The 15,828-nt window shown below is 39.4% G+C and overlaps 1 protein-coding gene and 1 long non-coding RNA gene across 5 annotated transcripts in view; one reads left to right on the forward strand and one right to left on the reverse strand.

The window, feature by feature from the left end:
- Positions 1-9,860, reverse strand: part of LOC111874263 — a 12,460-nt gene extending 2,600 nt beyond the window's left edge. The window contains exon 1 of the long non-coding RNA XR_004514081.1: positions 9,775-9,860. This is a non-coding gene — a long non-coding RNA (uncharacterized LOC111874263). The remainder of the gene's footprint in view (positions 1-9,774) is intronic.
- LOC111874262 (AP-5 complex subunit mu-1) lies at positions 7-13,150 on the forward strand. 4 transcript variants are annotated; one of them, XM_033755394.1, is made up of 10 exons: positions 7-928; positions 2,299-2,417; positions 3,666-3,861; positions 4,090-4,168; positions 4,598-4,723; positions 5,784-5,864; positions 6,723-7,010; positions 9,809-10,132; positions 11,424-11,520; positions 12,972-13,150. In XM_033755394.1, exons 1-10 carry the CDS (start codon positions 894-896, stop codon positions 13,076-13,078), a joined length of 1,452 nt encoding a protein of 483 aa, XP_033611285.1. In that variant the 5' UTR covers positions 7-893; the 3' UTR covers positions 13,079-13,150. The 4 variants fall into 4 exon arrangements, with proteins under 4 accessions (XP_033611285.1, XP_023725386.1, XP_023725384.1 ...); XM_023869618.2 differs by having other exon boundaries at positions 7-619; XM_023869616.2 differs by having other exon boundaries at positions 7-584; positions 2,262-2,417.
- Positions 13,151-15,828: the final 2,678 nt, after the last annotated feature.

Here is a 15,828-nt window from a genome sequence, read left to right on the forward strand (position 1 = left end):
AAAAAAAATATAAGGCCACTGGCAAAGAATCCACTTAAAATCAAATACATTCCACCTTGATCAGCCGATTAAAACACACATTTTACACACGGACACAATTACCTCACAAGTCAAGATATATCACAATATCAGACCGACCTGACCGTCAACAGGGTCAACAGTATCTGTACGATCCGTACTGTGATCACTTGATCGACTGTGATTGGGTCACACAAATGCGATTCGCTATATTGCAATAGTCGTATTGTGATTGGTTCTATCTAGTTCAGTCCGACCGAGTCCGACTGAGTAGAGATGGCAGATAATCCTATGTTTCCCCCTTCCCCTATGACAGTTACTTCTACTTGTCTGAGCGGGTCTGAGGCTGCAGAAGTGCATCTCAAGATTATTTGTTGAAACACATTCGTCACATCCGCTCTTGGGCCACCGCGTCTAGATGCCGCCACTGCTTATTTCTCGTCAGCGTAGCCTAGTTTTGCCTATCGCATGTTCCATAACCTATAATTTTATTTTAAATAAGGTTTGGAATTGTGATTCTAGATGTGTAGTTAGCAATGCGACTGAGGGCTATATGGATAATCACTGTAAATAAAAACGTGTCTTTACCATTATTTTCACGGCAAGTTATTAAGCTAATGAAATTTATGCAGACTAATGCAGCAATCTTGAATGCATCTTTTTACTTTCAGCTTTAGAAATATAAATGTGAGGTGTGATTAATGTTGGAGGGGAAAGCATTCATACCTTTACTGACCAGTTATTCAGCTAGATATGCGGAAAAAGTCGGGAGGAATCCGTCGAGTGTCGTGGCTTTTTTATTCCTTGGGCGCTTCCTATTCAGTGGCCATTATCGTAAAGCGAACTCGACCCTTTTTTTTGTGTGTGTATAAGTTATGAGCAATGCCAACATTTTCGAAACAACGTTATGGCACGTAAATAATCTCCACAGGGTATTGCATGTCTGGCGAGTTGTGACATATTAATAGCTTTTCGTTTTCATACTTTCTAGACAGGTCCTTTAATGAGGAGAAATGAATGCCATTTATGGCCATGAACTGACCTGTACTCTGCATGCTGCTTCAACTCTCACAGGCTAGCATCTCACAAGTTTTCCTGTGTTTAGTTTTAAGTAGTAGAAGCCGGGACAGGGTAGTCGGTATAGCGACTGACAATGGGCTGGACGAACAAAGGGCCGGAGTTCGAGTCCCGGTAGGATCAGGAATTTTCTCTTCTGTAAGTCATCCAGACCGGCTCTGGGTCCACTCAACTTCCTATCCAATGGTTACCAGGTGCTGTTTACCGGCGGTAAAGCGGCCGAGGCGTGAAGCTGACCACACACCGTCAGCTAGTCCCAAGGTCAAGAAAATGTGAATCTATACATCACTCCCCCATTCGCCTTCATGGTGTAGTGCTTAATGAGTTAAGCACTGGGACAACTTTACCCATAGTTTTAAGTAGTAATGTAATTATGGTTTTGTGGGAGCATCCCCACAGTGTCTGGCAGACAACCATCACCCCTTTCAGAAAGTGCCAAACAGGCAGCCGTGACCAAAGAGACACGGTGGCTGTGCCGTCCGAGGCATGAACTGCCCTTGCTCACTCGGTCGAATCGTGGGTTCAAATCCCACTTAAGGCCTAGATGTTTGTCTGTGTTTATTCTATGTTTGTTTTGCCCTTTTTCGTTGGGCTGATTCCCCATCCGAGGAGTCCTACCAACTGTCTTAAGATTAAGAAACTGAAGTGAAACGAAGCATTTCACAGATGCCCAGTGCTCCAAGTGGAAGCAACAGGAATAGATATGGCTAGATAGAGACATAGCTATCACAATGAGGCACACACATAACATGGGTCACAACGTCCCTATAACTAGACCAGGCCTAGGTTCTGTATATACTATTCTTCCAAGGCATTAAAGCAAATGTATAGTTATTAGGTAAATTAGTTCACAGAGAATTTATGTAAATTGATGAAAGGAAGTAAACAGTTCTGATTGTTTAAATAATATTGATTCTTTCAATTTGTAACTATGTATATGTATTACCAATAAAATGTTGGTGGGTGAGTAGGGATGATATTTTATGCTTTTTCTCAGCAGTGTATTCAGAAGAAATAAAAATCTGTATTTTGCAAGAATATTTGTATACATTGTACGAAGTTTCACATTAGAACAGTGAATCTTCTGTCGAGATATGTCATCTTTTGAATATAAATAAAATATTTTGATGGTGACCCCAACTGCTAAGTATGTTTTCTGTTTTCAGTGTTGCATAATTTTAGTTTGCATTCCTCTTACACTAGGCACTTCTCAATAGTTGAGGCATGCAGCAAATCAGTGTGTGGAGATGCCTATATAGGCATACCATCAGATGAATCATTTGTGAAAGCCCTGCGCACAGAAGTGGCCCTGATAGATGCAGGTAAAATGACTGCAGTGAATGAAATTGGGTTCTAATGTGATGCATAGTCACTTATTGAGTGTCCCATTCTTAATGAAAATAAATGGTATTGTATTTAAGTATCCTGTTGCACTAATATACTCTTCATTCACACGATATACTTCCGTCCACAATGCAACTCATTTAATATCTTCCTCTCCCTCTCCTCACTACGTGTACATGTTACATAGTGTGCAAATGATGAAAATAAATGTGTCAATTCACTGTGGCTTAGCCAAGTGACCAGTATACTTGCCACATTAATTCCAACCATAAAGCATGGTGTACACTATGAAAATATTCCATCCATAACAGTGAAGGTGTTAAATGAAGGCATATTCAAAGCAACACCTGTTGGTATATTTTAGCAAGTTTCAGTGAATAGGTATGAATGTGAGTGGGAGGATCTCCCCCCTCCCCACAGGAAGTTTTGTAAATATCAAAACTGAAGGAAAAAATGTAGAAAATATGAGTAATACAAACAAGAGTATTTTTAAAATAGATTATTTATGTGTCACCCTAGGGGTGACTATAGACTAGTCATTTCCTGGTAATGAATCTTAACAATGAAGATTCTTCAGCTTACATGGTCACGTCGTTGCTTGCTGGTCAACACTCCACAACTGAACTGTCAACTTAATTATAGCATCATCTCTTCTCAGCCTTTCTTGCAGAACTCAATTGACAACTTAATTGTAGCGCCATCTCTTCTCAGTCCCACTTGCAGAACTCAACTGACAACTGACTGTCAGAGTCAGAGTTACTTTACAACTGGCGGTTTACCGCCAGTCAGTCTGTTTTGCAACAAGCCATTTAAGACTCACTACCAGCAACTTTATTTTCCAAACTGAACATTTGTGGTCATAGTCCTTATGTAACATTCTCTCTCATGAGAGGATGGGTCTGTTATTTACAATTGATGCAGGACCTTGCCAGCGCAGTCATTCTCAGGTCTGAGTCCCGTGGGACTCTTGACCACATTTTATTGTCTCAGGTTCAAGTCTACCTCAACCTTGAGGGCCAGGTCCCCACATTTATATCCACCAGGAACAGAGGAACCCAGATATACCCCCTGGCACTGAGTTCCATTCTCATCGTCTCTGACAACTTGCAGGGTTATGATGGTTGGTCTTCTGAAATAGATAAAGCTTCTCAAAGGTTATCATAATTAATGATCTGCAGCATTTTCTGGGAAGGATGTATAGTAACTGATAAATTACATTTCACCAGGGACATTTGTTGAATCAAGAGACAGTGCCAACAAGCCTATTCTTTACCCAACATTTGAAATTGTTCTGAAGGAGAACAAGAGTTTGTGGCCTGTTGTCGTGTTGGAAAACCAAGGTTTGCTGTATTGTGCATTACCACTGATACAGCAGGAAGTGGTGACACAGAAAGATAAAGCAGATATTACACTTGCTGACCTGTAAGTAGATAGCATTTTGTATAGTCTTATTTGAAAGTGTGTTAATTGTAAAAAGAAGAATTCATGATTCAAATACTGTATATGGCAATTGTTTGAGATCTTCATGCTCTTTTTTGCATCATAAATCTGAGTTATTACCTTTGCAAGTGAGCAAAATATTGATAGCAGGAAAAATAGCTGGTTCCAACAACTTATAACTGGAGATAGAAATCATGTTTCTGTGAACAGGCCTGGTGTCTCACTGGCAGTAGAAGCCCTCAATGGACTAGTCCAGTGTGCTCCGCTAACTTCCAGTATGACTTCCTTGGTAAGTCACAGCCACTCATTGACAGACGACATTCCAAAATAACTTAATCCAATTGTTGCAGCACAGTGGTTGGCATTCTTGTTTCATATTTGGCAGGTCTCAGTTTCAAATCACTATCCAGTATGAGCATTCTGACTGAAGTTTCTCATGGTTTTCTTTCAGTCCAGTCCATTCAGACGTATGCTAGGATATGATAATCTGTTAACATATGTCTTGATCACTTCCTTCTATATGCCTCTCAATTTTCCATCAGTAACCATCCTGTCATTTCCTGTTTGACACAAGAGCCTGTGGAGTTTTCATAGCATTGTAAAATAAACAAAAATTAAAGAGGTACCTGAAATATGCTTATTCAATAAAATTTGGATATAATTTTTGTAGCAATTGCAAATACTGTATTGAATAAACAGAAAATGTTGCTTTTTACAGAATACAGCACTGACCATGCAGGTTCACCAGTTTGTGAACACATGTATGTCTTTTGGTCGTGTCACATGCTCAAATCCATTTCTTGTGTCACAGCTTATCAACCCCTCTGGCAAAGGGAAGGCCAAGGTATGTGTTGTTTGTTATTATCCCAGTCATCCTTCCCACTATTATGACCAGTTGACTGGTTGCAAATAATACAAATCTGTATCTTCTCATATTCTTAGAATGGGTGTCTTCTTCATCTATGCTGAGGCTTTATAAATTTTGGGTTTCAATTAGAACTAATTATTTCAGCACATTCATTCCAGTTTACTGTGTAATGTTTAAAACAACTGTTATTGGTGAAATTTATAATTCTGTATTTATTTCAGTTTCTTGTTTGATTAAAAGGGCAGTATCCTGTTGTCTCCCTCATGAAAAACATTACATATTATGTTACTTTTCTGTTTTTAGTCCTGATGGTTCATTCATTGGCACAACAGGATAATGTAAAACCAACATTTTTCATCTGATGAAATGTCAGTTTCTGTGAAATTTTTGTAATTTTTAAATATACTTAAATGATATTTAAGGGTAATTCTGTGTTGGTCAATTCCAGATTTAAAATATAATAATTTCCATAAAGGTAAAGTTATCCCAGTACTTAATTATTTAATTAATTAAGCATTACAGCCTGAAGATATATGGAGAAGTGAAGGTGTAACTGCACAATTCAAAACCTTGGCCTTAGATGTAGGTGAGCAGTCAACTTCACGTCCCTGTCACTTTACTACTGGGGATTTAGACCCAGGTACTCATTGTATAGGAGGCTTTGTGAGCCCCAAAGTCAGTTTGGATGCTATGAAGGAGAGAAATTGAACCCCAGTTCCTTGATCATTCAACCTGTAGCCCATTTGCTATGCCATCTGAGCTTCTACAAACATTTTAAAATTTATCACATTATACTACATGTCATGGATGTTATAAAATTCCCACAAAATTCCTGTATCTTTGTGCTATGAAACTTAAAATATTATTTACAGTTCAGTATTTACCTCAAAAAAAAAAAACACACACACACACAATATCCCGGTTGCCCAAAATAATCAGGTAAATGGTGAAACACTGATTTATTTACAGTTAAGAAGGTAATTAGTTATTACTGTCATATAGAGTCATTAAGCTTTCAGTGTGCTTTCAATTTCAGCAGCCATTATGGAACCCAGTACCACACAAAGCCAAGTCACAAGTTATTATTCACATCAAGGAAGAAGTGAGATGCATGCAGGTGAACACTTCTAATGTAATATTCATTTGTATTTTGTAGGCTGTATCTGACAGCTATTGGAAAGATCCTGGACTAGGTAAAAAAAAATGGTGGCTTAACTTACTCAATTTTGGCTGCTATCTCCTTCAAAATAGTCTCCTTGGGAATGTATACAGTGATCCCATTGGTATTTCCATGCTAAATACAAAGCATGCTAGTATTAAAGCTAAATATACTGCATATTTCATGCAGCCATCATATTGTTATACATTCTACAGAAAAAAAGTACTTATATAAAAGTTGCTTATTTTTCAAATATCTATTACCATACATCATTTCAGGACCCTATATTAAATTGTGCTAGTGTTGCTCCCACATCGCAAGTTCATGCATCCACCATGTTGTTATTATTGATTATAGGGAATGAATGAGGTTCGTGTGGCATCCACTGGTGTAATGTTCATAACAAATTCTGAGAAAGTTGGTTATTTAGTTCTTATAACTCAAGTAATAAGTTGACTAATGCAGCATAGTGATCTCATAAGACTACTTTCTTTAAGAAAAAGAAAGTAGAGCAAATATAGAAAAATTTAATGCATTTGTTGCGAATACATAACAGTGAATGATATCCTAAGAACATTTCACAATTCAAACTAGCAGGAAGGCAGGAGACAGGAACACCAAGAAGGGACTGAAAAAGTTACCTTCATAAAGAAGCTCAGATTATTTGTATGTACAGATGAAGTAAAGGATGCATGTCATAGCATTTCAGATATTAACTTTAGCATTCATAAAGATTCTCTTGTCTGTTGAACAGTGAAGTACATTACCATTATAGGAAGGAAAATTGTGACACAGAAGCACTATCTCAAATTTCAGTTCAATCACAATGAAGTCAGAGATGCTATGGATGTGTATGGGTCTGTAACTTGCAAATCGGAGGTTGAAGGCACAGCCCCAGAAATCTGCATCACTCTCATTCAGCCAGGAGGTAATGATCAGAACATTAATGGAGGAGGGTTGACAGTAAGTTCTGCTGTGTCCAGCATTGAATATACAGCCACCACATCACGGTTGAGGTTCCGACCATGCAATAACCAGCCACTTTGCCACTATACTCTGCCTCATCTAACCAAGCCACCAATATATGGGGAATTTAAATTAAGGGTGAGTATTTATCTCCAGCATTCCTATTGGAGGGAAATTCTGTCTTTGTCTGAAATAATGGCATAGACTTAAACCAAGAATTTTTGAGCACCCCAAGTCAATATAGAAGTTCTCTTGTAGTGTTTATGGTATCAAGTATATTCATATTGCTTCAAAAGCTGTGATTTGCTTAGACATATAAGTTATACAGAGCAGAAGTGTCAGAAATTTGACATACCAATAGAAATACTGTCACATGTTCGTGACTAGACATAAAGTTTAAATTAGTAATTTGGTTTGTTGGACTCTATGAATCATAAGTTATTATAATCCTCTCATTAATTCAGGTACTTAACAAATCACTGTAGCACACGTTGTCTCCTATGTCTTGACTAGCCATTGCCTGGTAATGGATCTCAACAATGCACTGTTTGCATCCTTACTGGCTGGCAACTGTCTTACAGCTAATTAATTCAACTGTTGACAACTGTTGACTGTCCTCATGATTCTTGGCCTCCTAGCCATGACTGTCCGCTCACTGGCTACCCCTGGCTCTCACTGGCTCAATGGTCAGTCAGCCAGCATGTCACAGTATTTATTACTGGGCTCTCTGATCAACTAATGTACTTTCTATGAGCTGCCTTCATAGTGTGAATGGGAAGGAAGTTGTATGGTAAGCAGAGATTAATTTCTGACCAAGATTATAAAATACTACACTCAAAGTCAAATTTTCATTTTCACCCAGTTTATCATCTTCAGTCGTCATTTAATCATACAGGTATATTCGTTCAAATGGTAACGCTGGTGACTGGTATTCAGGAGGTACCTGATTTAATTTTGGCTTGGACACCAAATGTCTTGACGTTTTCCCCGGTCTTTTCGGGTAAATGCTGCCATTTGGACCTGGTATTAGGCCATGACATCTCCTTCTGTAGTCCCTTTTATTTCACACCACATACTCAACCCCTTATCTCTTTTGATGCTGTGTAACCTATGCAGCTATATACTATCATTAAGTAATTTATGAACTATCTGATCATTTAATGCTTTATAACCTCTAAAACTGACAAATTAAATCACCTCTGCAGCTGAAACATAATTATTAAATAACGAATCAACTAAATATTCGATTAAGATTACTAACTTCTAGGATGTAATGCCACATAGTGTGGTAGATACATACATATAAACATTTCAGAGGAATGCCAACTGCCTTCATCATCAAGGTAGAAAAGGATGCCATACTTGTCTATGCTGAAGGTATAGGCAGCTTGTTGCTCTAAAACATTGGTACATGCATACCATTATACTTCGCATCACATCCCAGGAGACAATGTTATCATAGTCACTGCTACGAGAACCTCATACCTCATAAATACAAGGGTTGGATAAAAAGTAGTGGCAACACTGCTGTAACATGAAAGATGTGTGTCAGGTGGCACTAGCACTGTCCATAGCTGATAAGCAAAAGTTCAGTTGAAGTAGTGCAGTGAGTGGCTCTGGTTGTTTCATTGAGTTGCATTGTGCATCGTCTAGAAGTGCAGGAGCCCAGTTCAAGCACCCTAACAACATGTTCATGAAACAAGAACAACGCTCCTGGATAAAAATTGAAGTTGCATGAGGTCGTAGTGCACAAAACTGTTATCAGGGACTGCGAGAAGCATGTGGTGATTCTGCTTTGCTATATCGCACAGTGGCACGATGGGTGAAATTGTTCCATGAAGGGAGGGATGCCATTCAGGACAGCCGTCTTTCAGGACAACCCCATGTTGACAATGACACAATTCAGCTTCTTGCTTCTTTGCTGGATGTCGATCATCGATGGGCTGCGCGAGAGTTAGCTGCTGAGGTAGGCATATGTCAGAAAATCATGCTCCACATTCAGCACGATATTCTTGGATACCGCAAAATTGCAGCGCATTGGGTACCCCATACAATGTCTGAGGTGCAACAATGGCAACGTTATGAAATTGCACAGGACTTGTTGGACCAGTACCAGAGGGAAGGTGATGACTTCCTTGGAATGATCGTCACTCTGGATAAAACTTGAGCTCGCTCATACAAACCGCACTTGAAGTGACAATCAAATGAATGGAAGCATCCTGACTCTCCTTGTCCAAAGAAAGTGCGCCCTACACAGAGTAATGTGAAGGCGATGTTCACTGTGGCATATGACATTGATGGAGTGATACTGCACCACACTGTACGTCAGTGAGACAGTAAACGTTGCCTACTACTGCAATTTCCTGCATAATCATCTTCGTCCAGCACTCAGGAGAAAGCGACAACACTTGTTGGCAACAAACCCCATCATGCTTCATGACAATGCAAGGGCTCATACTGCTGATGCTGTCAAGGATCTCATTCACCGCTGGTGATGGGAGATACTGCAACATCCGCCATACTCAACCAATATGAGTCCGTGCGATTATGATCTCTTTGCCAAAATGAAAGAACCACTGCGAGGGACACGTTACAACAGAAGAGAGGAGATTATTCATGCTGTAGGGTGGTCACTACTGGACATCAACAGAAGTGGACGTGCTGATGGTGTACGACGCCTTCCACAAATTTGGCAGAAGGTGGTACACATGGGGGGCGATTATATTGAAGGAATGTAAGTGTGTTTACCTCAGATAATAAAGTCATTTTAGAACTATAGAGGTGTTGCCACTACTTTTTATCCGACCTTGTATTTCATGCTACATGACATTTATAAATGTCAGACATAATTAAATAACATATAACTCACTTACATCACTGTTTGTGATGATAATTTTCTTACCATTATACCAGCTCCATTTCCGTTATATTTGTAGCTGAACAAGAGCCTGGTGACAGTGTATCTGCAACTGCAACTTCAGGCTGGCATAAGGAACCATTTCCAGCAGCTTGAGGCACACATTCCCTTCTATGGGCTGCAGGTGTCAATTGTGAAGCCCAGTTCATCAGTTGGGTCTGTCTCGGTACAATCCGGCAGCACACTGGTGTGGAATGTGGGTAGCAAATTTCCTACCAAGTTGCTGAATGCCACACTAAGCACTGTGTGCAAACTGCGAAGGAAGATAGACAGTTCAGCTGAGCAGGAAGTTGGTGGAAAAGACATGAATGGATGGGAGCAGTTCACCAGTTCCTGTGCACTGGTAACCAGCAGTATAAAAACTTCATTAGTGTGAACCTTATGAGGACATGTTCTCAGTTTGATACATGTCTGTCCCAAAAAGCTTCAGAACTGGACTTGTTTTTGGCTATGTGACAAGCCTAGAAGTTTGGCATTGTGAGAAATTAGTGAACACTGAGCTTGCTGTTGGTCTTACAAGCTAGTTCATTCTAATTCACAAGACCATATTTCTTCCATGTCCTATGTATGGGCAAAAAAGTTGGCATATGAGATTACTGTGCTGCCCATGTTTGTCTATTTAAATTTCTGAACCAGTTAACCAATTTTCATAAAATGTGGTTTGAATGTTATGCCATTTTTATTTCTTGCAATGAGTAATAACAGCATGGTGCTCACATGAATTTATGAGGCTGGGTGACACTACTGACACCTACCTCAGGGCTCTAAAATGATGTATGGTAACAGAGCTTGGAAAAATTTGCAGTGTTTGTTCAGGTCATGTTTTTGTAAAGCTCTGAAGGCCCACCCAGCCTCCTATCCAATGGTTACTGGAGGCTCTTTCCCAGGGATAAAGCAGCCTGGGCTTGTAGCTGACCACTCACCTCCATCTAGTGCTGAGGCCAAGAATGGTGGAGCTACACCTCCACTAATAATTAAGTCTTTAAGGCATGGTGCTTAATTAATTAAGCACAGGAACAACTTCACCTTTACCATGAAGATGTATTGGAAACTGAGATATAGCTCCAAGCATATTTAACCTCAGCAGCAGATGGAGGTGAGTGGTCAGCTTCACACTCTAGTAATTTTATGCTTAGGGAAATAATTTCTGGTACCCAGTGGATAGGAGGTTGGTGTACCTTAGATCCAGTCTGGATGCTAAGGGGAAGAGAAAATTTCTTGCCTCTGCCAGGAATTGAACTGAGATTTTTCAGTCATTTAACCCATAGCCTAGTCACTATACTAACTGAGCTACATACAATGTAAAATAAGAACTTGGCAGCCATGCAAATATTTTCTTTGGGTTACAGTTTGATGGCAGTAACTAATGAACCACTGGAGCCAGGTGTGTGAAATTTAGTATTGAGACTGGCCATAAACACAACTACACATTATTTGTGAAATACTGTTTGCATACCAACCATTAAAAAAGCAGCAGTGATGCAAAACATTGAGGTTATACCTAACAAACTTGAAATATACAGAATCTGTGCTTAAGTAATGAGTTCTATACAAGGAAGGAAAGTATGCTTTTTGAATTCTGCTTAGAACCCCTCATTCTTTCTTGGCGCATAATTTAATTTTCCATGTTTCAGGTGCTATTCAAGATGGCAGACTACACATACAGTGGCACAAGAGTGGACCCACAATCCATCATGGTTTCTTCAGCACCTAAAGTTCGCTGTACAGTGAGTACGTATTATGATTTTTTTGTAGTAAAATTACAGTACCAAAATATTTTAACTTTGCTCTATTCATACTGAAATTTGGAAGCACTGGCAGAAGGCTTCTTTTGGAATCTTCCAGAGTTCAGCCATCATATTCAATTTGATGTCCTCCACTGTTGTGAAACGTGTCCCCTTGAGCCCCATTTTCAGAGTAGGGAACAGCCAGAAGTCACTCAGAGTGATATCTGGAGAGTACGGTGGTTGGGTGATGACAGGAATGCTTTTCTCAGCAAGGTATTGCTGCACAACAAGCAAATTGTGGCTTGGTGCATTATCGTGACACAGAAACCACTGTCCCTGTCACTTGTCGTGCCACTTCCTCTGAACTGCATCGTGCAACCTCTGCAGTACTTGCTCATATAAATGACCAGTAACATCCTGTCCAGGCAGTACAGACTCATGGTGCACAAAACTGTCAAAGTCAAAGAATACAATGAGCATCATTTTTTTCTTTGATTTGTGGTGGACCAAGTGGCACTGGGGCAAGTTTTCTCCGAGTACTTCAGTTTCTCCTGCCAATATTCATTCCACCAAATTCTCCATCATCATAATCACCTGGGGCAGGCCACAATAGACCAATCAGTGGCTGCTGTACCGAGTGGAACCAGTTGGACTCCACCCCTCACTAAGCGAATTAAAAAAATTATAAACATTTTTTCCTTGGATCTGACAAGGCATGATTTCTTTGGTAGGGGAGATGACACTGTATGCCACTCTGATGACTGCATCTTTGTCTCTGGATCATAGGCAAACACAAATGACTCACCACCAGTGACGATCTTTTTGAGAAACTTTTTGACTACCCATGAATGAGGGAGAAGAGGAATGCATATAGGTTATTGGTGGGAAAACGAGAAGGAAAGAGACCCTAGGAAGTCCATCGCGTAGGTGTGTGGACAATATTAAAATGGATCTTAGAGAGATAGGATGGGTGGTATGGATTGGATTGGTCTGGTTCAGGATAGGGACCAGGGGTGGGCTCTTGTGAACACGGTAATGAACCTTCAAGTTCCATAAAATGCTGGGAAATTCTTGAGTAGCTGCAGAATTGGCAGTTCCTCCAGACGGGCTCAGCTCCATGAGTAAGAAAGTAAGTAAGCAAGCATCCTGTTGCATTAACACATCATTTATTCCACATATATTTCCCTCTTAAATACAACTTCTTTGTATATTGAAATGGATTATAAGGAAGTTGTTTGTGAAGATATGACTTAGGTCTCATGTAAGGTCCAATAGTAGACATTCATTACTGTGATGACTGCTTTGGTTGTACATCAGTAGAAAATTTCATGATCAGTTTAATATTGCCTCCTGAAGGACAATGGCCATATGCTCATTATTGTGCACAAAAGTAGTTGTGCTTAGAAACAGATGTTTAGGACACAAATTACTGATTCAAATTATTTTTGTTCACAGCCACAGAATGTGTGTCCAGCCAGTACAAAATATGGAACAGTGAGGCAGAGGTGCCCAGTGTGACAGATATGCCTGTACAAGATCTGCAGAAGCTGCTGATTGAATAGTGTTTAGTGTTCCCTCCTGTTTCTATGCCAGATGTCAAGATCATTACACGAAAGTTGTAACCAACCCTTTGTCATAGTNACAGATGTTTAGGACACAAATTACTGATTCAAATTATTTTTGTTCACAGCCACAGAATGTGTGTCCAGCCAGTACAAAATATGGAACAGTGAGGCAGAGGTGCCCAGTGTGACAGATATGCCTGTACAAGATCTGCAGAAGCTGCTGATTGAATAGTGTTTAGTGTTCCCTCCTGTTTCTATGCCAGATGTCAAGATCATTACACGAAAGTTGTAACCAACCCTTTGTCATAGTGAGAGTGACATCAGCTAGTCCAAAACTCTTTGTAATGGAAAAGAAAGTCTTCAGCTAACTTCAGGGAATCTGTATGCATTTTTCAGCTAGAAGAAAGTTGATTTACCAGTTTTTTGTGGAAGTTTGCAAGGTGTATGAGGTTAGACAGGGAAATAACCTGACTGATTCTGTAAACACAAATATGTACGAGTATGTCTGAGGGGTGGACTACAATCCGGCCCCTGCACCATGACCAACAATAATCTGTAACCACAAATATACCATCACTACTAACATCTGGTGAGTGCAGTCACATTTAAAGTATTTGCCTTCCAAATATATACACATTCCAGCATCCCTTACCTTACTGGATGTCATTCTTTAGAAGCTCTTTCAACAGTTGTCATATTGCTCTGAATGTGTTCCAAGTGATTTGAAGTCAGGCTTTTTTGGGAACATAACATCACACCAGAACCATATCAAGTGAGTTCAATGCTCTTGCCTTGATATTATTTTTTAACCAACAGGTTTTTGATTGAGAATGCTGTATGAAGAGGTGCATTGTCATCACACAAAATTCACTTGTTCAGTAAGAGATTCCCTGCTCTCACATGGTCAAGAAATCCTCCACTTTTTTGGAACCCAAAAATTCATTAGTGTTCATAAGAGCCCACCACTGCACCCTGTCCTAAGCCAGATAGATTAACTGATGAAAAGTCATCTTCTTTCTTCTTACAATCTTTTGTATTTCTTTCCAAGCTCTTTCGTCTTTCTGTCTTCTAGAACCTGGCTAAGTCATTTGTTCTGGGTTGTCCCATAAGTCACTCATCTTTAAATTTTAATTTTAATGTCCTCTTTGGTGTCCTTGTTCCATCCTTTGTTTTCAGATGGCTAAACTATTGCAGTAATTTCTCTTCTAACTTTATTAACAAATTCTGAAATGTTCCTTATAAGCAGGAAATTATATATGTTCCCATCACAAATCTTAAAAGTCTCAATTGATTTCTTACACTGTTCTATCACTTAGTTTCAGTTACTAAAAAAGATTGTTAGAGAAAATATAAACATTTTGGATATATAACATTTCTACAATTGATAATAATTGCAAAAAGGTGTAAAGATAATTGAAGGTATTGCGTAACCTCAAAATTACAAGAATTTATCAAAATTCCTTGATTATGTATAATACAGTGTAGCACAAAGGTTAAAATAATAATGCACATACAGCAATATTTCTTCTTTTTTGAAGTGAATATCATGGGTAATGAAAATAATGAATAATAATTCAGTATTCTCATCATTATTACCATTATCCGAACCGAAGAGTTCCAAGATTTTCTTAAACTTACATGACCTTTTCTGCTCACAAAAAGCTACTAATTAGGAGCCATCCTTTGCAGGCAATGGTCCTGCTCACTATTTTCCACATGCCTGCAAGGACAGATCACTCTTATTCCACTCACAACATCCAGAATTCACTGCACATGCATATATGTGAGGATAAACATATTGACTTGTATCAAACTTGCATAGCAGACATAACACATGAAGCAATCTAATTTAGATAAAGGCAAGACTATTCTAACAACCATATCATACAGGATGGGGCGCAGAAACTTCCTTTTTTTGAAGGCGAATAAAAGAAAAATTATTGCTGATAGACAAAATTTATGTTTAGCTAATGAAAGAACATACTTTAAAGTTTTAAATCATGTAGTTTTAAACAAAATATCTTGAAGGTGGTGGCCACCATTCTCTATGCACTGATGCAACCGTTTTCTGAAGTTCCCCTCTGCATGTTCCAACACGTGCACCGCAATTTGGGCTACTTCCTGCTGAATAACATTCTTCAGCTGAAGCAGGTTTGTGGGGCGATGTTTAAAAACCTCTGCCTTGAGGTATCCCCATAAAAAAAAATCACAGGGTGTTAGATCAGGTGAGTGCACTACCCACGGGATGTCACCTCGAAGCGAGATGAGCCATCCGGGAAACTTTGCCCTCAAAACTGTCATCAAAGCTCAGGCTGTGTGGGCCTTGGCACCATCCTGTTGGAACCACACATTTCCTAGATTCATTTCTTCAAGAGCTGGTTCAAAAAAGTTTTTAATCATGTCCACATACCGCTGTGAATTGACAGTAGCTGCACGATCATCTTCTTCAAAAAAATAAGGGCTAATAATTCTAACTCTCGACAACGCACACCATACTGTCACCTTATCACTGTGAAGTGGCCTCTCATGAAGCTCTTTGGGATTGTTACCACTCCGATAGTGCACATTCTGCTTGTTGACATGTCCAGATATGTGAAAATGTGCCTCATCACTAAAGAAAGCAAGTGTGTCAGGGGGTAAAGTTTCCAATAACGTTTCGCATGCCGTTATTCGGTTCTGGAAATCACGTGGTGACAATTCTTGCACAACAACCATCTTATAGGGATGGAAATGAAGATGTTCGTGAA

Source organism: Cryptotermes secundus, unplaced genomic scaffold, assembly GCF_002891405.2.
Source record: "Cryptotermes secundus unplaced genomic scaffold, Csec_1.0 scaffold1362, whole genome shotgun sequence".
Classification (NCBI taxonomy): Eukaryota; Metazoa; Arthropoda; class Insecta; order Blattodea; family Kalotermitidae; genus Cryptotermes; species Cryptotermes secundus.

Coding starts and splice junctions, on each gene's coding strand:
- LOC111874262 (XM_023869616.2), top strand. CDS start 437: ATGCCGCCACTGCTTATTTCTCGTCAGCGTAGCCTAGTTTTGCCTATC. Junction 585..2,261: donor GGGCTATATGGATAATCACT/GTAAATAAAAAC, acceptor TTCTGTTTTCAG/TGTTGCATAATTTTAGTTTG. Junction 11,521..12,971: donor TAAAGTTCGCTGTACAGTGA/GTACGTATTATG, acceptor TTTTGTTCACAG/CCACAGAATGTGTGTCCAGC.